The sequence below is a fragment of the Coturnix japonica genome, unplaced genomic scaffold (genome assembly GCF_054131305.1).
Source record: "Coturnix japonica strain WE unplaced genomic scaffold, WE-NBRP24 Scf042, whole genome shotgun sequence".
NCBI classification, from domain to species: domain Eukaryota; kingdom Metazoa; phylum Chordata; class Aves; order Galliformes; family Phasianidae; genus Coturnix; species Coturnix japonica.
Window position 1 is genome coordinate 2540412 of NW_028188945.1, and position 23579 is coordinate 2563990.

The 23579-nt window shown below is 47.9% G+C and overlaps 2 protein-coding genes and 1 pseudogene across 5 annotated transcripts in view; 1 reads left to right on the forward strand and 2 right to left on the reverse strand.

Moving 5' to 3' along the window:
• The window catches only part of LOC146752688 (receptor-type tyrosine-protein phosphatase T-like), a 278647-nt gene that overhangs the window by 133464 nt on the left and 121604 nt on the right, over window positions 1-23579 (forward strand). The gene's annotated exons all lie outside the window — the stretch shown is intronic.
• Window positions 5852-12458, reverse strand: LOC146752694 (zinc finger CCCH domain-containing protein 11A-like; annotated as a pseudogene).
• Window positions 19032-20519, reverse strand: LOC146752695 (zinc finger CCCH domain-containing protein 11A-like). The gene is made up of 2 exons (XM_085531364.1): window positions 20495-20519; window positions 19032-19539 (listed from the first exon to the last, which is right to left on the reverse strand). The coding sequence occupies exons 1-2, from the start codon at window positions 20517-20519 to the stop codon at window positions 19043-19045; spliced, it is 522 nt and encodes a 173-aa protein (XP_085387490.1). The 3' UTR covers window positions 19032-19042.

A 23579-nucleotide genomic window follows, 5' to 3' on the forward strand; every position in this document is an offset into this window, starting at 1 on the left:
CCTACAATAGAGCCCATCTGTACTACAGGAATGTTTATGTGGAATGACTGTGCTGATGAAGGTAAGATTTTCGCTTTTGGATTCTCAGTCCAGCCTACAAAGCAAAATGAAATGGAGGAGGGAGAAAATGTGCTCATAGTTCTTGCTTAGTTCTAATTGCAAAGCAAATGACTGCCTGCTGGTCAGAGCAGGATGGTGCCTGCTGTCTGGGAAACCTCCTGCAGAAGCACTGGAGCTTTTGCATCATGTGCAAAACCTGCCTGAGACGGGCCATAGGGCACCCACAGCCTCTGGGCAGCCTGGGCCAGGGCCTCACTGCCTCTGGGGGAGGAATTTCCTCCACCCATCTACCTCCATTTCCATTCTTGGAGTTTAAAGCCATTCCCACTCGTATGATCGCTTGTCACGGAGTTCTCTCTAGAGCTCACTCCGGGACAGTGGGCACAAACCCGGGGCAGCAGGAACAAAAGCTCCCCCCCCTTTTTCTCTCACGGCATGGTAGTGGCCCGGCCCAGCCACGTGCGTTTTGGAAGAGGGGAAGGGAGACTGCGATTAGGTCTAACAAAAAATGAGGGAGAAAAAAGGTGATCTGAGAATGAACGGCAGTTTAATAACCCAATAATGCTAAACAACAACAAGAGAGTTTCAACAAAGAGAATACCAAGTCCCCAATCTCACCGATGGAGCTGTGGAAGGCAGGAAGCTCTGACCACGTTGTCTCCTTGCAGTGAGCCAGGCCAGCAACCCCTTGTCCCCTTTACTCCCATTATGAGGCATGTTGTTCTGATGTGGAATACCAACACCAACCAAATTGCAAAACCATAACATTCCACCCCTTATTACACATCATCACATCATGCCTAACTTTTATCAACATATAAACAGAACAGTAGTTAACATGCTTTACATATGTACATACATATATATATATATATATACACACACATGGAATCACTGGCTGCACTCCCCCAGCATCAAATTTCCCCATGGCACACACTGAACATCCCCATCCTTCTGCATCACCCACCAGGTGCACCCAGGTCCCTGTGCAAAGACAGTTCCACGGAGGGGCCTCCCCTTTCCAGAGGCTGGGAGGACCCAAACCGCTTTTCCCAGCATATTCTTTACATGCACCACAGGAACCTTGTCTCCCTCCACGGTACGCAGGGAGTTGGACTGTGTAGCGCCGTCTCGGTTGGCTGATCCTCGGGTATTTACCAGCCAGGTGGCTTCTGCTAGATTTTTCTCCCAGTTCTTAAATGTTCCACCACCCATCACTTTCAGCGTGGTTTTCAGCAAACCATTGTGGCGCTCGATCTTACCAGCGGCTCGTGCGTGATAGGGGATGTGATAGATCCACTCGATGCCATGTTCTTTGGCCCAAGTGCTCACCAGTGAATTTTTGAAATGAGTCCCATTGTCTGATTCGATCCTCTCTGGGGTGCCATGTTGCCACAGGATTTGTGTCTCTAGGCCTAATATGGTGTTTCTGGCAGTGGCATGGGGTACCGCATATGTCTCCAGTGCTGGGTCCTGTGTGAGCAGAGCTCTCTGCCCCAGAAGCCAAGTCACTGCTGTGCAGAGCTCAGCCTCGGGCTGAATGTGCTCCTGAGTTTGTCCCAGTGCAAGGACAACCTTCTCATTGCCCTTTAGGAGCACCTCTGGTGCTGATGGGTGCTCTGCTCTCAGCAACCACTGGATACATGACTCCAGGCGCGTGTGTGCTTTGTCACCTTGAGCTGTTTGCTCTGATCGCATCTCACCCTGGGGAGCCGGGATTTCCCTTTGGTCTCGGTGTCACTTCGAGACCAGTAGCAATACTAGGGGTCAGAGGAGAGCTGCTGAATGTGTGAGCACAGCTGCTAATTGAGAAGGAGGTCGCACTCGTGTGACTTCGAAACCCGAATTAATGAGCTTACCTTCACCCTCCTGACTAATGCAGACCTCATGCAGCCCTGGGCCTGCCCTTCTCCAGCCTCCTGCCTTGTTTTGCCTACTCATAGGAAAAGATTTAGCACAGCTCAGAGCCCCAGGCAGCGCTTGGAATGCCAGCAGGAAGGAGCTGCTGGTGTCCACAAAGCTCAGGACTGCAGCAGTGGGGCTGCTGGACCTCAGTGTTCTGAACACTCTGATGTGGAAGTGATTGGCAGATGCTGTGGCCGGAGGGATGAGGTGCCTGCAGGGCGTCCCTTGGAAGAAGGTTTGGTGAGGATGGATCCTCTGAGCCAGCATCGGGCACAGGGTGCTGGGTGCAAATGCCAGTGCTGCCCTCTGTCATCCTGTTGGTTTTAAAAGGAGTACAGCTCCGTTTCCAAACTTTGCCAACCACAGGCTGGCTGGCAGCTTGAAGGAACTGCCATGAAATAGGTCTAATGAAACGTTCCTGGCAGAGCTTCAGGATGGAGAAAGTGCAGTTTGTCCTCAACTGAGCTGGGGTCCAATGAGCTGAGTTTCCTGGCTCAGAGCAGAGGCCGTGAGCATCACGTCTCACAGTCTGTGTCACCTGGGCAGAGCCGTTAGGCAGGGGCTGCTAGTGGGGAGATGCCAAGGTTTTCCATGAAGATGATTGCTCAGATATGCCTGAGTTCAGATGGAGGGGCCCATTGCCCTACCAGGAAGTGGAAGATGCTTGGGGGTGAGGCAGCTCGTGCTTTCCCATGCCTGTAGGACCTTACAGTGCTGTGCCTTTCCACATACCTACCCCACCTTCTTTCTTTCCCATGCAAGGGGCATCATTAATCCAGTGGGTGGCACCAAGAATGCCCGGACAGCCCCACTGCAGTGCGTCTCTGTGGCAGAAGGACACACCAAGCCTGTACTCTGCCTGGATGCCACCGATGAACTGCTTTTCACTGCCTAAAAAGGCATATGTTGGACAGAACAGGTGTGGGGGCTGCTGGCTTTTTATGCGCTATTCTCATAGATCTCCCCAGGCTGGCGTGGGGAATTGGGGTGCATGGCAGGGATGGCTCCTTCTGGGCTGCTCCCCTGTCCCTGCCTTCTGATGTCCAGGTGCTGGAGCAGGCTGGCTCCATTGCCCTGGAGAGGAGCTGTGGGTGGTGGGAGGCAGCGCTTGGGAAGGAGTCGGTGCCTCCACACCACGGATGAACTCCCCAGCCCAACTCTCTCAGGCACATTCTTCTTCCTACAGACCGGAGCTGTAAGATGTGGAACTTGGTGACGGGTCAGGAAATTGCTTCCCTCAAGGGTCACCCAAATAATGTCGTTTCCATCAAGTACTGCAGCCACATGGGGTTTGTGTTCACCGTGTCCACGTTGTACATCAAAGTGTGGGACATCCGGGACTCAGTACGCTGCATCCGCACCCTGACGTATGTAGTGGGAAGAGTGGCTGTGGGGGACTGTGGGCAGCTCTGGCTTTGCAGAAGATGGTGTGAGGAACTCCTGGAGTCCCACAGGCTGGAAACAGAGCCCAGCTGTTTTAGGATCAGTGCCTACAGCTGTAGGAAACAGGGAGGCTTAGGGAGATATTGGAATGGAATCTGTGGGGACCCTCTGCAGCAAAGGCTCAAAGGAAAGGACCTGGAAGAGCTTTTCAGCCCTTCCTAGGGGTGGCCAAGAGCACCAGCCAGAAGGGATGGGGATTTTCTATTTTGCTTCAACTAATATGCCACAGGAAGACGACCACATTAACCCAGCTGTATTTGTTGTTGTTGTTTATCTACAGCATGAAGCATTTCACTTGGAAAGTCTCTGCTGCCACTCATCGTACAACAGACTTAAAGCACAGCACTTGGCACCTAGCAGAGCTGTGAAGGGTTGGAAAGGCAGCGCACCATTGTGCTGAGGGCCAAGAGACGGTTCAGACAACAGAAGCATTTGTCCACATTTCTGACATGAAGGCTGTCGCCTCCCGATCCGGCGACAAATCAAGGCTGCTGTGTGAAAGTACCGTGCCTCCGCACACGGGAACAGACGGGACTCACACACAGCGTGTAACACTGAATGTACCAGCTTAATGCCACGCCACAAACCTACCCAATGCCCAACAGGGGGGACCAGTCAATGCTGCTCATCAGCCATCAACCCCAGATGCTGGAGAAGGCAGACCATGTTGTGGTGCTGGAGCATGACACGATGGCTGAGATGGGGACACCCACCGAACTGAGGACCCGCGGTGGATCCTACAGCCAGCTGCTGCAGCACTGAGGACCACAGGGCAGCTGGAGTGGGATGCGATGGGACATGGGGAGCTGTGGCTGTCTCCGCTCCCCGCTGCAGGATGGGAAGAGTGGGATGCTCTGGGATTGGTATGGAATAAAGTGGAGATGTTTTGTAGAGGAGCAGGTTGGGATGTGGGGTGTGGGCAGCTCAGCCTCAGTGCATGGTTCGTTATGGAAGCTGGGTGCCTGCCCTCAGAATGTGGCTGTGGCAGCACTGTGGGTTATGGGGGGGAAGCACAGCTCAGCCCAATACTGGATGAACTTTCCAATCATGTCTTCATGCCAAAGCGGTGCAGATAGCACAGGGAGTGCAAAGACTGTAACTGAACTGCCAGCCTCACCTGGCTGTGGTGCTGAGCATGCTGGGCTGCCTGGCCCTGCTCTCAGCAGCACTGTGTCCTCCCTCCCAGCCCCCATAATTCCACCTATACAGTTATGTCTGTTAGAGAGATTCACACTGCATGGAATGTGCCACGGCCAATAGCAACTGAAGGCTTCAGAGCCAAATAAGTGAGAGGAGGCAGTGCTGGAGCTCATCTCTTCCATGGAGCTCATAACAGCAGCACAGCAGTAACCCTGGTGGCAGCAGCACCAGGATGTTGTTGGAGCAGCACTCCTGGCTCCCCTCCTGCTCCCTCCAAGAGCTGCAGGCAGACGTACAGCACTGCTGTCCTGTGCCAGGTTTATTTAAAAACACAGCTGAGAGCCGCTGGCACAAACAGAGGAGCCTGACTACATTCATACAATATCTTAAATAGAAGGCAAATACAAAAGGAAAGGATAAAATATTTACAGTAACAATGGCAGACACGACATGGGCACAGTCCCACCCAGAGGCAGCAGAAAACCACTCAATACCCTGCTGAAGCTCAGAGTCACCACGACGTCCTCCAGCAGGGCCAGGGCTGCACTGTGCCCACAGCAGGGCTGGGATGGCTGCACACTGAACTGAGACAAGCGAAGCGCACACGTGTTGGCTTCCAGAAATCATCAGCACAGCATCAAGCTCTGCCAGCAAACAGCACTGGAAGTCCAGAAAAAGGGAAAGGGGGGAATAACGCAGCTGTGGCGTGCAGCTCCCGCTTCTCACACTGCTGCTGCATCACTGCTGATAAGTGGAAGGCAGGGGGCAGCCCCCATCATTGGTGGCACATTTGGTCCAAAACACCAGAATAATTCTGCTCCCTCCCACCCCCACGTTGTCATTAAGTTGCCTTAAAGGACTCAAGTCAAAAACAAAAGCATACACCAACAAAACTCAAGAGCTGGCAGAACTCCAAGCTAGACATAGGGACTACCCAAGAAATGGGAGCACTGAAGAAGCTTCCAGCTGCACCCAACGCTGAGCATGGCCAAGGGAGGAGGAAGGAAGGAGCTTGAGGTTGAAGCCTTCGGAGCGTCACTGAATCAGGAGATCAATTGCCAGGCACTGCAGCACACAGATGGACGTCCTTCTGGGCTGTCACAGAACTGCTTTGTCCTCTTGCTGCTGAAAGGAGCCAACCAGGATCAGGGAATGGATGCACAGGGCCTCAACTCTGACCAGCAGGAAAACTCAGGACAATGGAATGTAGTCTGCCAATCTTTTACCAGTTCAGCTGTGCTTTAAGACTCATTGTGAAGCCTTTTAAAATATTTATTTATATATATATATATATACTATAAGACTACTCAGTTATACTGTCAATCATCTCGGAAAGTTCAAGATGGAGTTCATCCACATCCTTCTCCATCTCCAAGACATATTGTCCTTCCATTTCCTCTAAGAATTCCGAGATGAACTTTTCAGTGTCATCTTCTACAGGCTCGGTGAGCAGGCTGACCTCCGGCAGGGCTGGAGCAGCAGTCTGGGAAGAAGGAAGACAAAGTCAATGATTGCTCAGGAGATCCTTCCTCTGCAGCACTTCTCCTTCAGCACTGCTGAGCCTTAACCCAACATGGGGGCCATGGGGCTCCTGAAGGACGTTAACAGTAAGCCTGACCAGGACAGCACTGACGCTTCCTCCCCTCCTTACCAAAGCTGCTATTTTAGCCTTTTTAGCTGGAGGCTCCTCTTCTTCAGTGCTTCTCCGAGGATTCACAGCTGCCACAGCAGAAGGAGAGATCTCAGCAGCCTTCCGCTTCCTTGCTCGCTTCGTGGGGCTGCTGGCTTTGCCATCCCAAGGCTTCACACACACATTGCCCTTGGCTACAGGAAGAAGAGAGAGCTGGTACAATTGTGCCTTGAGAGGAGTCCAGGTTGTCCTGTCATTCCAACAGCTCTTCTCCACAGTTAAATACATCCGGCCAGCAAAATTACATTGCTCTTTCCACAAATCTCAGCAATATCTTCCACAGTAAGTGCTGCATACCAACAGTCCCACCAAAGGAACAAAGAAACTGCACAGCTACACCATATTATAACCCAGACAAGGGAAACAGCCATACAGCAGGAGAAAGCAATACATGGTCCCTCTAGAGAAAGGAAAAAGCAGGAGCTACAGACAAGAGTGTGCAACCAGACGCTGTGCAAGCCACAACAGACCCACAAAATACATCCAGGGGTTTATCACACAGGTAAGTCTGCAGCTCAGTGCCACTGTCTGTCCCTCGTTCTCAAGCTGAAGTCTGGCTGGAAGGAACACAAGTGAACTAAGAAAATAAGCATTTCCTTTTCTAGCACTAAGCAAAGGCACGCACCCACCATGAGCACTCAGGTCCCTTTCCTTCCGAGGACCACCTCACACTCAACACTCATTCATAGTTCTCTGCTCCTGAGGTTGGGCTGATGGTTTCCCTGGCAATGCTGGTGCCCACCGTGCTGAGATTTCACTTAGGCCTTTGCAAGCTGATAAGCTGAACATGAAGGGTGGATTCAGGACTGCTAAGCTCTGCACTTTTACCTTTGACTGTTTCTTTAGCAGCAGCCGGCACAGCAGCCACTTCCTTCTTCAGCTTCTCCGGTTGTCTCAGCTGCAGCTTCTCCTTTATTGTCCCCTCAAGGCTCTTTGCTTGAGCTCTAGAATTTGGTGTACTCTGATCCCAGGGCTAAAAAGAAATAAAGTAAGTGCAAAATCAGAACAAACACCAGGGGGAGTGTATGAAGGAAATCAGATTGGAGATATTGCAAAAACGGCTGCACCTGGAACAGTACATTCCTGTCACTTGGGTCACTGACCCTTTCATAAATGCCTGCATATAACAAGATCCATGCTTTGCTGTGAAAACACTGTTTCAAATGTGTGCAATTAACAAAGCAAGCTCGTTTAAATCAGCGCAGTACTGGAGTTGTTACCTACCACATTCTATTTGAGCAACAGAAAGTCATTCCTGTTCCCCTACACAACATCCACCCACAGTCTGATTTCCCTGAACACGAAGCCATTGTGGCCTTTTTGTATCCAGTGCCACCCACGTTAACCTCACATGTTGTACCTGGTGCCAGCAGGGTTACTGCCTCACTGCCAGATACAATCAGATCAATTCTGAGTTTGAGGAGTGCAAAGCTGTCTGGGAAAGCCATTGAAAGTATCAGGATTGTGAAACATGGCTGCAGCTCTTCACCAAAGGCAGGAAGGTAGGAATGCACTCATGATGGTGGCACATGGTGAGCAGTGAGACATGAGAACATGTGAAGAAATTGTGTCGATGTGTCCATCTTCAGAAGGGACTCACCTCTGCGGGTGCAGAGACAGCTTTGGGAGCAGCCCTGCTCCATTCCACAGTCTTTTTCTCTTCTCTTCCAGGTGCTTTAAAACAAGGAAAAAGAAAATCACTTGGTCAACAGCAAGCATAGAAAGAATCCTGAGTGCCAGTGTTTCCTCCATGTGCTTATTTCCTCACATTCAATAACAAAGCACAGACAGAGGCGACATCACGCAGTCCATACAGTATCCAAGCTCTTCCCTCCTTCACATGCTGTCTCATCACAAAGCCTTTCACCTCCCCAATGAATAACTCAGCCCCCCTGACCTTTCTGCCAGAGGTTGGCCCCCATGTTGAGGAGTCAATCCCTGCTTTACAAACACATTTACATATCAAACTAAGCAACACAGGCCAAAGATGAAGGCAACCTTGGCATCAACACACAGAACATGCCACACCAAAAACATGGCAGAAAGAAAATACAGGAGAAACTGAATTACAGAACCTCACAGCGAATGAATTTTCCAGAATGAAGCAGGCAGACACCACGGATTCAATGGAAAAACACATGGATGGACATCCTGGCACTTCCTGCCTTTGCATGTTGTAAGAAACAGCCCAGGCAATTCTAAGAAAACTCCATTTGCTTGACAGGGGAAGCACTTCGGCAGAGCAGACAGTGAAGCACCTCCTTACCTGCTGGCTTTGCGATCTGCTGCATCCGCAGGGCTTTTTCCTGCTTGATTTCTTCCAAGGTTTTAATATGAACTTCTTCCAATCTCTTGATTTTACGCCGTGGCTCTTCCAGTTTCACTTTACCCGGCCCAGGTGGAGGGAAAATTCTCTTGTTCTTGCATTTACCCTCAGCTCTCTTGTCAGTAAGAAGCTCTTCTACTTTTTGCTTCTCTTCCTCCAGTCCTTTGTGTTTCCTTTCAGCCAGGGCTTCCGAGTAGGTTTTGATGTGAACTGCAGGGGAAGGCCTCACCCTGAAGCTGGGATCCTCCACGTTACAGCACCCTTCTGCCTGGGGGGCAGCTGGGGTTTCTCCTCGCTGATTCGCTCTCTCAAGACGGATCTCTTCCAGAGTTTTGACATGGATCTCCCCTGCTGGCTTGGCACCCTTCTCTGCCATCATCAAGAAAGGAGAAGCATAATGATTAAATGAGAGTCCAACGAGAGCTTAAGTTTCCAGATTTGTCATAATATTACAGAATATGAGTGTTCCCAGCAGCGCATCACAGGACAGCTTCACTCTGCAGTTTTCTCTTCTAAGCCACCTGTCCTATATTTTGAAAACCAGTCCGATTTTTCCCTTTCAAATTAACATTTAGGGCTCTGTGGAAGTGGTCTAAATTCATGAGAAGGAAAAAGGGGAAAGCAGGTGTAATACCTAGTTATTATCTATCTGAGCACAAGTATGTCCCTGTCTCTCCTTCAGAGACTTCATGCCTTGAACTACAGAATGGAACAAACCAGGGATGCTGCATAAATGCCAGCTCTGTGTTCACGTTTCAAAACGGGGCAGGGAAAGGAACATCAAATCCCAGTGATGAAGACTTCAGCAAGCACGCAAAGAGAACGCTCCCAGGAAAGAACAAGCAGAAAGCCTAGAGAATCTGTGCAGCAAACACCAATGACCATTTACCTCTCCTTGGTGCTCTGTCAATCTTGATCTTCTTCCCAGGCCTTTCTGCAAGGCTGCATTTCAGCGGAAGGCCACTGACATCAGCTACAGAGAGAAAACAACAACATTCCTAAGATAATTCCTTTGGAGAAAGATTTTTACAACAGTCAACCACAAACTTTGGTTTCTCCAAGTGTATGTTCTCAAATTCACCTTTCAGCTGCTACACTTGTGTGCCACTTGGAGTCATCACAGACCCACGACACACTTTCCTCCCTCCTGCTTCAGCAGTGCCCTCCCATTTGCGTGGAGGCAGCCAAACAGCAGCTCACAAGCAGCCCTTACCTACAGAGGATTCCTGTTTTCCAGGTTTATCAGCAATATTCAATTGAATCACGGGCTTCTCCCCTAAAACAAAGAAAAACAAAGTGCTTATTTGACAGAAACCAACAGAATTACTGTCTTGTGAGCCCATTTCCCACCCAAAACAAAGACACCCAAAAGACACCACTTTGACAGCCCTGACAGAAAATAATATTACAACTGTAATGCACTCAGGGTAAGTCCCAATTCTAATTTATCCATTCCACTTAGGAGCCACCAAATGGAAAGAAAGGTACTCATCATTACCCTGCTTTGCAGACAGCGTCACAGTTCTGACCAGTGTCCGCACATTCTCCTTCTTAGGCACAAGAACAATCTGAGATTTGAGCCGATGAGCAGGAGCTCCTGAAGGTCCTTCTGATCCAAGTGTTTTTATTCCAGCATTCAAACTGTCATCTGGGAACACAGAGCAGTGAATGAGACTGAAGGAGAGAGGCACACGCTGAGGACCACAGCTCTGCAAACTGCCTCCTGCTCAGAAGCATGCAGAACAAACCCTGTCAGCTCTCCCCACAGCTAAGAGCACCATGGACCTGATGTCTGTCTGCTGCCCTCCTTTCATCCTTCTGGATATTAAAAGTAGGCTTTATCCCTTACTTTATCCCATCCATATGACATTAGATTCCTCTATCAGCAAATGTGGCTTTCACCACTGGTTGAAAAGATGCACATACAGGCACTTAAACTCCATGCTGTGGCCTCGTCTTGCTCTAATGATGTAAACAAAGGAGCTTACCTTCCTAATCTGAAAGGCACATGAAGTTACAAGGTAGGAACAAGATCATGGAAATAGCTGATTCCATTCAGCAACCCTATGTTCTGTTGTGTTTGTACAATAAATTGCTTTGGAGTTAATTGGCAAGTGCTTCTGATTAGTCCTGGAATACCTTGTTTTGTATCAGCATCAGATTTTGTAGTGGAAATTATCTGCAATCCAAGATGGTTTTCTTCAGCTGGTTGCTGGACAGGTGTTTTTGTTTCTTCTCCCTCCTTAGAAAGCTGGTCTGTACAAGCAAAGAAAAAATCAGTCTCTTCAGTTATGCGGTAGGAATTCAATCAGATTATCCACTGCACAAAGATGGCAGGCAAGGCTGAAAACCCACACAGATAAATGCTGAGTCTCCACTTGCCCATCCAAATGGCTTCTCTGTGAACAAAGAAATCCCCCCCTACACAACATTCATCTCCCTGACACCCAGTAAAAGCTTAAATGCAGGAGAACAACCTGCAAGGCAAAGGCCACAGGAGCAGAGAGAAGCTGAGCATGCAAGATAAAACTGAGGTATCAGAAGCGCACAAAGTTCAGCTGTGCACCTATCTATCAGTACACAAGTGAACGTTACCTGGCGTTCTTTATGACACTATACCCACCTGTGAGTAATAGAGTTAATCTTTTGTACCTAAAAAAGACAAACTCACTTTGGCTTGGTGGAAAGAAAACCCCATTGAGGTAACGTCCCTTGGTGTGATGGAAGGCACAGTTGGATTTCTGGCAGCCTCCTGGCTGGTTCTCCCAGTAGCAGGAAATCATGCTGCGTTTTTTCTGAAGACAGAAAGGAAGAAGAGCTGATGGTAACGTGGACCTAAGATCTGCAAAGGGAGACTGAGCTCCAGATGGTGCCAGTGAGCAGACTGCCACAAAGCAGCACTCAAACACCACTCTGAAGCGTGCGCAGGCTGGGAGCACCAGGCTCACTGAGCTTTCCTAGCATTCTGTGGGTGAGGACACCAGTTTAGAAGGGGTTAAACTAACACACCTTGCAGAATGCTTGTCTGAATGATGTGGTTCTTTAGTATCTGTTGATAGAACACTGTTGGTATCAACTACAAGAATATTCTGCTATGATATACCAATGCCATTGAGCTCTCTTCCCTCTGCTTCCTCCCCTATTCTTAACCGTAGGAACCATCATCATTTCAAAGCAAATGAACCTAATCTGCAAAAGCACATTCAGCCCACCTAAAGAAATGAGAAGTGGGTTTGGTGATAAACTCTGAGGAGCCAACACTCACACTGATCTCCATGTGCCTGAACCTGCAGACATTCCTGAAGCAGCGGCCCTCCTTCCACAGCGTGCAGATGGTTTCATTGCCCAAAGCGGCTTCACAGTGCCTGAAGGGACAGTTGTCTCCCTGTAACCCAATGGAAACCAAGAGAGGAAAATGAAATAGTACAGCCTGAGAACTGGCCATGCTTTGAGCTCATTTTTAGCTAGTTGCTCTATTGTACAATGCAATTAGTTATGAAGTTTGCTGAAGACCAGTAATACTTCTACTTATTCTACCCATTCCTCTTAACTTCAGAACTGAAAAAAGAAAAAATGAAGGAAAAAACCCAAGCAGACCTTTTTACAAGTGGAATAGAAGTAGAAATAGCAATCATTTCCTTTAATCGACATGCTGGACGAGCGCACAGAAGCGGTTCTGGTCTCGGGGATCTCTGTGCAGCTCTTCCTGTGCTTCTCAAAGAGCTGGCTCGTGCTTCCTTGGACTGAAAGTCTTCTACAGTCTTGATCAGTGAAATCTTCTTTTGAAAAGGAACCCTAAGCAAAACACCAAAAAGCAGAAAAGGATGAGGAATGCCCACCCGTCTTCCCAGCTTTGTTCTCTTCATTCAATCAGTCTCTCAGGAGCAGTTGTTTCAAAACATTGCCCTCCTCAACACTGGTCAAACTCTAGTAACATCACCCTGACTCAGCACGGAGTCCCTGGGCTGCACGGCTGCAAGCCCTCCAATGGAGCCCCTCCTTCAACACCACGAGTGACAGCAGTGAGTAACCCCAACACATTTGTCTGACCGCTGCAGGTCTTCAAGCTCAACCACCTGGACAACCTCAGCAAATACAGTGATCTTCAAAGCTTTGCAGTTCACTTCTCCTATAGGCCGAACCAACACTGAATCCGTGAATTAATTAATTATAACAGGTTAGGAAGAATTTTCCTCCTCACTTTGCCTATGTCAAATTCTGTAAGTTGGAATTTCTGGTCTTCAAGGATTCTTCACCTTTGAAGAATCCACAAAAACCATCCTCCGTCTTTATTACCTGTACAGCAAAAGCATGCCAGTGCGTATCAATACACAAATCCACACACATGTGCCTGTATACTGTAACTCAGCACTGCATGGAGCTGCAGCACGTTCTGCTCAGCCACAACAAGGGTTTGGGTTGGTTCATTTTTTTTTTTTCTTTTCTGATGTAAAAATCAAATATTTTGGTATTTTAGATTTGTTTTGTTGCTTTTTTTTTTAAGGTACCAAATGCAGTAAAACCTGCAACCAGGCCAGGCAGAAGATCAAATTCAAGTGATTCAGAACTCTTTCATTAAAGTGCTGCACATTTCTGAGCTAAGCATTTCCGATAGTCAATAAAGGTTGGAACCTTTTACTCACACAGACACTAGTGAATTTTCGAGGAAATTTTTTTTTTTTTTTTTTTTCAGGGAATTTCCCCAAATCTAAACTAAAGAGAGGAGAAGTCGGGTTCTCAAGTTAGTTGCTGGATTGACTGCATGACAAAGGGAACAAAAACAGCACTTAAGGACAAAGTTTCCTACCCTCCTCCAGTACTGATAGAAATGCTGCCTTTTACCTTTAGTACCTTCACATCAGATTCCTCTCTGGCAGATTCCTATGCTTCTAACAACCTCGGTGCTGCCCAGCACAGACGCCGGGCACCGACTGTCACTGGACTCTGTACCGTGGAACACGCACACAGCTCAGCACTTCTGTTTCCTCACAATTGGAAGGGTTCTGGAATCGGGAGCATGAAGCGGACTAGAAATACCTCACATCCCTCTGCTCCTTAAGAGCCCTTCCATTTTAAAACAAGATAACCCCAGACACATCTGTTAGCACAGCAGCCCAAATGCTAACCAGAACACACAGTGTGTAACGCTGAAAGTACCAGTTTAATGCCGCACCACAAACCCTCTATAGTGGTACAGGTGACCACCCCTATCAGATACCCATGACCTCCATGACTCCACTGCTGGTGCATGCAGGCACCACCTGCCCAATACCCAACATCTCCCCCATCTTTATTATCTGCAGCCCCTGTAAAGGTTCCCCTGCATACTCCCTGTTACCCCAAAGGCGATTTGCACATTTAAGGCTATTCCGCAAATGAATCAATCATTAAACATATGCGAAAAACAATGAAACTGTCATAATAACATACCAAAGAGATGCAGCTGCAGTGACTACAAACCTGAAAGCACACAACAGCAATCTGCCTAAAAATTGTGAAATGCTGTATGGCAACACTTAGTCAACTTGTAGAGAACAGTGCATTCAAGTTCAAGATAACAGCACAGTACACAATGGAGTTACAACTTTTCCAAGTTCAATGTAACACTATTGTACAGAATCTTCATGGCAATCCAGTTCTGTCCAGTGTGCATTATAATGTCACACTCCATAACCAAATAAGAAGACAAAAACATATTGGCTGTGCAGAATCGTTCTGAATGTCCACCACTGGGGGACTATCCAGGAACAAGGTCTCCCCCGCTCACGAACTATCAGTCCGGCATGAAGGCTGGATTCCCAGTTCGGACCTTCAGGCACATTGGGATCAACGCAGTCTCATGTGCCGTTACCAGCAGCCGCTGCCCAGTGCTGACGTCAAATCACTGGCTGCACTGGAGACATTAACCAAGGAGTTGTTGACCAAAACCGGTGCTGAGATGTTCGGATCCTCACGGTGCACAGGATGGCTCGTCATTTGGTGCCGGCTTAACCCAACGTGCCGGCAGCCAGAATGGCCCACTTGGGGTCCCGACACAAACGTGTTTCCTGCCCTTGACAAGGAGTGGCATAGGGTCTGGGAGCCATGGCCCTCCGTCCGGTCTGATCAGGACCTGACCTATTGGTGTCCATTCGGTCAGCTGATGGTCTCCCATCCGATTCTCTCACGCAGGAGGAGAGCGTGTGGGCACAGCTCAGGCCCCTCCAGCCCTCCCCCCTCTTTAAGTGCACGAAGACGCCCCTTCAAGGTCTGATGTGCACACTCCACAATAACCTGGCCGGTGCTGCTGCCAGGAATGCTGAAGATATGCTTAATGCCCCAAGCTGTGCACTAGTGTCCAAAACATGCACTTCTATATCCTGGGTCATTGTCAGTCTTTAACTCATGAGGTGCACCCATGACAGGAATGGCCATGCACAACACTTTTATGTAATGCATGGCGGTCTGTCCAGATTGTGCCACAGCCCAGAGAAAACCACTGCATGTGTCAGTTGTGACATGCAAGTGACGGAAACACCCAAACTCTGGGAAGTCTGTGACATCCATCTGCCAAACCTCATTTGGTCTCAAACCTCTGGGGTTCACCCCTGCAGGAAACAGGTTAGCCATAACTCCCGCTCCTCCTTGGCCGATTCAGTTAACTTTCTAAGAGCACCAAGGGCGGGTAGCAGCTTCTGCGGCTCTTCATCCCCTGCACAAGCTCACAGAGCTCCATGCTGACTTTCTCTAATGCTGACCGACTGACACAGTGAGAAGCTTCATCAGCCAGACCTCTCTGCATTATCCACTTAGTAAGCAGGGTGGCTTATTAAGTCCAGAAAAAGGGAAAGGGGGGAATAACGCAGCTGTGGCGTGCAGCTCCCGCTTCCCACACTGCTGCTGCATCACTGCTGATAACTGGAAGGCAGGGAGCACCCCCCCGCCTTGGTGGCACATTTGGTCCAAAACACCAGAATAATTCTGCTCCCTCCCACCCCCACATTGTCATTAAGTTGCCTTAAAGGATTCAAGTCAAAAACAAAAGCATACACCAACAAAACTCAAGAGCTGGCAGAACTCCAAGCTAGACATAGGGACTACCCAAGAAATGGGAGCCCCAAAGAAGCTTCCAGCTGCACCCAACGCTGAGCATGGCCAAGGGAGGAGGAAGGAAGGAGCTTGAGGTTGAAGCCTTCAGAGCGTCACTGGATCAGGAGATCAATTGCCAGGCACTGCAGCACACTGATGGATGTCCTTCTGGGCTGTCACAGAACTGCTTTGTCCTCTTGCTGCTGAAAGGAGCCAACCAGGAGCAGGGAATGGATGCACAGGACCTCAACTCTGACCAGCAGGAAAACTCAGGAGAATGGAATGCAGTCTGCCAATCTTTTACCAGTTCAGCTGTGCTTTAAGACTCATTGTGAAGCCTTTTAAAATATTTATTTATATATATATATGCTATAAGACTACTCAGATATACTGTCAATCATCTCAGAAAGTTCACGATGGAGTTCATCCACATCCTTCTCCAGCTCCAAGTCAATTTCTCCTTCCATTTCCTCTAAGAGTTCCGAGATGAACTTTTCAGTGTCATCTTCTACAGCCTTGGTGAGCAGGCTGACCTCCGGCAGGGCTGGAGCAGCAGTCTGGGAAGAAGGAAGACAAAGTCAATGATTGCTCAGGAGATCCTTCCTCTGCAGCACTTCTCCTTCAGCACTGCTGAGCCTTAACCCAACATGGGGCCAAGGGGCTCCTGAAGGACGTTAACAGTAAGCCTGACCAGGACAGCACTGACACTTCCTCCCCTCCTTACCAAAGCTGCTATTTTAGCTTTTTTAGCTGGAGGCTCCTCTTCTTCAGTGCTTCTCTGAGGATTCACAGCTGCCACAGCAGAAGGAGAGATCTCAGCAGCCTTCCGCTTCCTTGCTCTCTTTATGGGGCTGCTGGCTTTGCCATCCCAAGGCTTCTCACACACGTTGCACTTGGCTTCCAGTTCCCCTGCTAAGATTTCTGAGATGAACTTTTCAAAGTCATTTTCTTCTACTGCCTTGGTGAGCAGGCTGACCTCTGGCAGGGCTGGACCAGCAGTCTGGGAAGAAGGAAGACAAAGTCAATGATTGCTCAGGAGATCCTTCCTCTGCAGCACTTCTCCTTCAGCACTGCTGAGCCTTAACCCAACACGGGGGCCAAGGGGCTCCTGAAGGACCTTATCAGTAAGCCTGAACAGGGCAGCACTCATGCTTCCTCCTCTCCTTACCAAAGCTGCTATTTTAGCTTTTTTAGCTGGAGGCTCCTCTTCTTCAGTGCTTCTCTGACGATTCACAGCTGCCACAGCAGAGGGAGAGATCTCAGCAGCCTTCCTCTTCCTTGCTCGCTTCGTGGGGCTGCTGGCTTTGCCATCCCAAGGCTTCTCACACACGTTGCCCTTGGCTACAGGAAGAAGAGAGAGCTGGTACAATTGTGCCTTGAGAGGAGTCCAGGTTGTCCTGTCATTCCCACAGCTCTTCTCCACAGTTAAATACATCTGGCCAGCAAAATTACATTGCTCTTTCCACAAATCTCAGCAATATCTTCCACAGTAAGTGCTGCATACCAACAGTCCCACCAAAGGAACAAAGAAACTGCACAGCTACACCATATTATAACCCAGACAAGGGAAACAGCCATACAGCAGGAGAAAGCAATACATGGTCCCTCTAGAGAAAGGAAAAAGCAGGAGCTACAGACAAGAGTGTGCAACCAGACGCTGTGCAAGCCACAACAGACCCACAAAATACATCCAGGGGTTTATCACACAGGTAAGTCTGCAGCTCAGTGCCACTGTCTGTCCCTCGTTCTCAAGCTGAAGTCTGGCTGGAAGGAACACAAGTGAACTAAGAAAATAAGCATTTCCCTTTCTAGCACTAAGCAAAGGCATGCACCCACCATGAGCACTCAGGTCCCTTTACTTCCGAGGACCACCTCACACTCAACACTCATTCATAGTTCTCTGCTCCTGAGGTTGGGCTGATGGTTTCCCTGGCAATGCTGTTGCCCACCGTGCTGAGATTTCACTTAGGCCTTTGCAAGCTGATAAGCTGACCACGAAGGGTGGATTCAGGACTGCTAAGCTCTGCACTTTTACCTTTGACTGTTTCTTTAGCTGCAGCCGGCACAGCAGCCACTTCCTTCTTCAGCTTCTTTGGTTGTCTCAGCTGCAGCTTCTCCTTTATTGTCCCCTCAAGGCTCTTTGCTTGAACTCTAGAATTGGGTGTACTCTGATCCGAGGGCTAAAAAGAAATAAAGTAAGTGCAAAATAAGAACAAACACCAGGGGAAGTGTATGAAGGAAATCAGATTGGAGATATTGCAAAAACGGCTGCACCTGGAACAGTACATTCCTGTCACTTGGGTCACTGACCCTTTCATAAATGCCTGCATATAACAAGATCCATGCTTTGCTGTGAAAACACTGTTTCAAACGTGTGCAATTAACAAAGCAAGCTCGTTTAAATCAGCGCAGTACTGGAGTTGTTACCTAACACATTCTATCTGAGCAACAGAAAGTCATTCCTGTTCCCCTACACAACATCCACCCACAGTCTGATTTCATTGAACACGAAGCCATTGTGGCCTTTTTGTATCCAGTGCCCCCCACGTTAACCTCACATGTTGTACCTGGTGCCAGCAGGGTTACTGCCTCACTGCCAGATACAATCAGATCAATTCTGAGTTTGAGGAGTGCAAAGCTGTCTGGGAAAGCCATTGAAAGTATCAGGATTGTGAAACATGGCTGCAGCTCTTCACCAAAGGCAGGAAGGTAGGAATGCACTCATGATGGTGGCACATGGTGAGCAGTGAGACATGAGAACATGTGAAGAAATTGTGTCACTGTGTCCATCTACAGAAGGGACTCACCTCTGCGGGAGAAGAGACATCTTTGGGAGCAGCCCTGCTCCATTCCACAGTCTTTTTCTCTTCTCTTCCAGGTGCTTTAAAACAAGGAAAAAGAAAATCACTTGGTCAACAGCAAGCATAGAAAGAAACCTGAGTGCCAGTGTTTCCTCCATGTGCTTATTTCCTCACATTCAATAACAAAGAACACGAGAGAGGCGACATCTCGCAGTCCATACAGTATCCAAGCTCTTCCCTCCTTCACATGCTGTCTCATCACAAAGCCTCTCTCACCTCTCCAATGAATAATTCACCCCCCTGACCTTTCTGACAGAGGTTGGCCCCCATGTTGAGGAGTCAATCCATGCTTTTCAAATACATTTACATATCAAACTAAGCAACACACGCCAAAGATGAAGGCAACCTTGGCATCAACACACAGGACATGCTACACCAAAAACATGGCAGAAAAAAAAATGTACAAGAGAAACTGAATTACAAAACCTCACAGCGAATGAATTTTCCAGAATAAAGCAGGCAGACACCACGGATTCAATGGAAAAACACATGGATGGACATCCTGGCACTTCCTGCCTTTGCATTTGGTAAGAAACAGCCCAGGCAATTCTAAGCAAACTCCATTTGCTTGACAGGGGAAGCACTTTGGCAGAGCAGACAGTGAAGCACCTCCTTACCTGCTGGCTTTGCGACCTGCTGCATCCGCAGGGCTTTCTCCTGCTTGATTTCTTCCAAAGTTTTAATACGAATTTCTTCCAATCTCTTGATTTTACGCCGTGGCTCTTCCAGTTTCACGTTACCCGGCCCAGGTGGAGGGATAATTCTCTCGTTCTTGCATTTACCCTCAGCTCTCTTCTCAGTAAGAAGCTCTTCTACATTTTGCTTCTCATCCTCCAGTGCTTTGTGTTTCCTTTCAGCCAGGGCTTCCGAGTAGGTTTTAATGTGAACTGCAGGGGAAGGCCTCACCCCGGAGCTGGGATCCTCCACCTTACAGCACCCTTCTGCCTGGGGGGCAGCTGGGGTTTCTCCTCGCTGATTCGCTCTTTCAAGACGGATCTCTTCCAGAGTCTTGACATGGATCTCCCCTGCTGGCTTGGCACCCTTCTCTGCCATCATCAAGAAAGGAGAAACATAATGATTAAATGAGAGTCCAACGAGAGCTTAGGTTTCCAGATTTGTCATAATATTACAGAATATACGTGTTCCCAACAACAACGCTCCTGAGAAAGAATAAGCAGAAAGCCTAGAGAATCTGTGCAGCAAACACCAATGACCATTTACCTCTCCTTGGTGCTCTGTCAATCTTGATCTTCTTCCCCAGCCTTTCTGCAAGGCTGCGCTTCAGCGGAAGGCCACTGACATCAGCTACAGAGAGAAAACAACAACATTCCTAAGATAATTCCTTTGGAGAAAGATTTTTACAAGTCAACCACAAACTTTGGTTTCTCCAAGTGTATGTTCTCAAATTCACCTTTCAGCTGCTACACTTGTGTGCCACTTGGAGTCATCACAGACCCACGACACACTTTCCTCCCTCCTGCTTCAGCAGTGCCCTCCCATTTACGTGGAGGCAGCCAAACAGCAGCTCACAAGCAGCCCTTACCTACAGAGGATTCCTGTTTTCCAGGTTTATCAGCAATATTCAGTTGAATCACAGGCACCTCCCCTAAAACAAAGAAAAACAAAGTGCTTATTTGACAGAAACCAACAGAATTACTGACCTGTGAGCTCATTTCCCACCCAAAACAAAGACACCACTTTGACAGCCCTGACAGAAAATAATATTGCAACTGTAATGCACTCAGGGTAAGTCCCAATTGTAATTTATCCATTCCACTTAGGAGCCACCAAATGGAAACAAAGGTACTCATCATTACCCTGCTTTGCAGACAGCGTCACAGTTCTGACCAGTGTCCGCACATTCTCCTTCTTCGGCACAGGAACAGTTTGAGATTGGAGCTGATGAGCAGGAGCTCCTGAAGGCCCTTCTGATCCAAGTGAACAAACAGACAGTGTTTACAACAGGAAAAAGAAAAGCCACTGCCAACAACAAAAACAAACCTGACAGAACCGTCACAAAGACCATAGCGCATTTGTTACTCACTACTGTCCAATGTGCAACAACCACTGCACGGCTCTATTCCCCAACACAGTGCCAGCTATCTGAGTATTATCAGAAGGATAACAAAGTAGGGCATATGAACTCACCACTTTGTTGTTTGGTTTTATCCTTTTGTTTCTTCAGTCTGATTTCTTCAAGTGTTTTTATTCCAAAATTCAGACTGTCATCTGGGAACACAGAGCAGTGAATGAGACTGAAGGACAGAGGCACACGCTGAGGACCACAGCTCTGCAAACTGCCTCCTGCTCAGAAGCATGCAGAACAAACCCTGTCGGCTCTCCCCATAGCTAAGAGCACCATGGACCTGATGTCTGTCTGCTGCCCTCCTTTCATCCTTCTGGATATTAAAAGTAGGCTTTATCCCATACTTTATCCCATCCACACGACATTAGATTCCTCTATCAGCAAATGTGGCTTTCACCACTGGTTGGAAAGATGCACATACAGGCACTTAAACTCCATGCTGTGGCCTCGTCGTGCTCTCATGCTGTAAACAAAGGAGTTTACCTTCCTAATCTGAAAGACACATGAAGATACGAGGTAGGAACAAGATCATGGAAATAGCCGAGTCCATTCAGCAACCCTATGTTCTGTTGTGTTTGTTCAATAAATTGCTTTGGAGTTAATTGGCAAGTGCTATTGATTAATCCTGGAATACCTTGTTTGGTATCAGCATTAGGTTTCCTGATGGAAATGATCCGCGATCCATGATGGTTTTCTTTAGCTGGTTGCTGGACAGGTGTTTTTATTCCTTCTCTCTCCTTAGAAAGCTGGTCTGTACAAGGAAAGAAAAAATCAGTCTCTTCAGTTACGCGGTAGGAATTCAATCAGATTTCCCATATTTATGTACCTCATACAATGACACTTCAGCCCACAGTTAATATTCTTAAGTACAAATGTAAGTGACTACAGATGGGTTCTTTATTTAAACAGCTACACTTACCTGGTAAACCCATAAAAGCAGCCTATGTGAATAGATTAACTACTAGAGAACCAGGAAATCAACCACACTCACCATCACATTTGTCATCATGTGCAGAATTTATGACAACGGGAGGATGTGTTGGGCTTGGGACAGTCTCTGACTTTTCCACTTCCATCACTTCCAATGACTGTGGAAAGGGATCGGAGTGCACAGAAAGCTTGCTCTGCTGCACTGTTATCTGAGCTGCCCTCGGATCGTCACCTGCAGACTCTGGTGGACTCAGCAGAGTAGCTACAGGAAGAAAAGGATCAATTTAAAACTTTGATCCTAACCTTACAACCACTGCACAAAGATGGCAAGCAAGGCTGAAAACCCACACAGATAAATGCTGAGTCTCCAGTTGCCCATCCAACTGGCTACTGGGCGAACAAAGAAATTCCCCCCTACACAACATTCACCCAGTAAAAGCTTAAATTCAGGAAAACAACCTGCAAGGCAAAGGCCACAGGAGCAGAAAGAAGCTGAGCATGCAAGAAAAAACTGAAATATCAGAAGCACATAAAGTTGAGCTGTGCTCCTATCTATCATCTTCCCAGCTTTCTTCTGTTCATTCAATCAGTCTCTCAGGAGCAGTTGTTTCAAAACATTGCCCTCCTCAACACTGGTCAAACTCTAGTAACATCACCCTGACTCAGCACGGAGTCCCTGGGCTGCACGGCTGCAAGCCCTCCAATGGAGCCCCTCCTTCAACACCACGAGTGACAGCAGTGAGTAACCCCAACACATTTGTCTGACCGCTGCAGGTCTTCAAGCTCACCCACCTGGACAACCTCAGCAAAGACAGCGATCTTCAAAGCCTTGCAGTTCACTTCTCCTGTAGGCTGAACCAACACTGAATCCGTCAATTAAGAATAATGGGGTAGGAAGAATTTTCCTCCTCACTTTGCCAATGTCAAATTCTGTAAGTTGGAATTTCTAGTCTTCAAGGTTTCTTCACCTACGAAGAAAACACTAAAACCTTCCCCTGTCTTTGTTACTTGTACAGCAAAAGCATGCCAGTGCGTATCGATACACAAATCCACACACATGTGCCTGAATACTGTAACTCAGCACTGCATGGAGCTGCAGCACGTTCTGCTCAGCCACAAAAAGGGTTTGGGTCGTTTTTTTTTCTTTTCTGATGTAAAAATCAAATATTTTGGTATTTTAGGTTTGTTTTGTTGGTTGCTTTTTTTTTTTAAGGTATCAAATGCAGTAAAACCTACAACCAGGACAGACAGAAGATCAAATTCAAGTGATTTGGAACTCTTTCGTTAAAGTGCTGCACTTTTCTGTGCTAAGCATTTCTGACAGTCAATAAGGAAAGGTTGGAACCTTTTACTCACACAAACACTAGTGAATTTTCCAAAAAATAATTTTTTTTTCAGGGAATTTTCCCAAATCTAAACTAAAGAGAGGAGAAGTCGGGTTCTCAAGTTAGTTGCTGGACTGACTGCATGACAAAGGGAACAAAAACAGCAGTTAAGGATAAAGTTTCCTTCCCTCCTATAATACTGATAGAAATGCTGCCTTTTTACCTTTAGTACCTTCACAACAGATTCCTCTCTGGCAGATTCCTACGATCCTAAAGACCTCAATGCTGCTCAGCACAGACAGCGGGCACCAACTGCCACTGGACTCTGCACCGTGGAACACGCACACAGCTCAGCACTTCTGTTCTCACAAATGGAAGGGTTCTAGAATCTAGAACCGCCCCATCAGATACTTGTGACCTCCCTGACTCCAGCCCTGGTGCACGCAGGCACCACCTGCCTAATACACAACATCTCCCCCCTCTTTATCATCTCCAGCCCCTGTAAAGGTTCCCCCGCGTACTCCCTGTTACCCCAAAGGTGATTCGCACTTTTAAGGCTATTCCGCAAATGAATCAAACATTAAACATATGCGAAAAACAATGAAACTGTCATAATAACATACCAAAGTGATGCAGCTGTAGTGCCTACAATCCTGAAAGCACACAACAGCAATCTGCCTAACAATTGTGAAATGCTGTATGGCAACACTTAGTCAACTTGTAGAGAACAGCGCATTCAAGTTCA

Bases quoted from the DNA above. Each gene is read 5' to 3' on its own strand.
- LOC146752695 (XM_085531364.1), bottom strand. From the start codon at position 20,519: ATGGTCTTTGTGACGGTTCTGTCAG. The intron at 19,540-20,494 runs GTTTGTTTTTGT...TGATGATGGCAG, and splicing joins CTTTGTGACGGTTCTGTCAG to AGAAGGGTGCCAAGCCAGCA.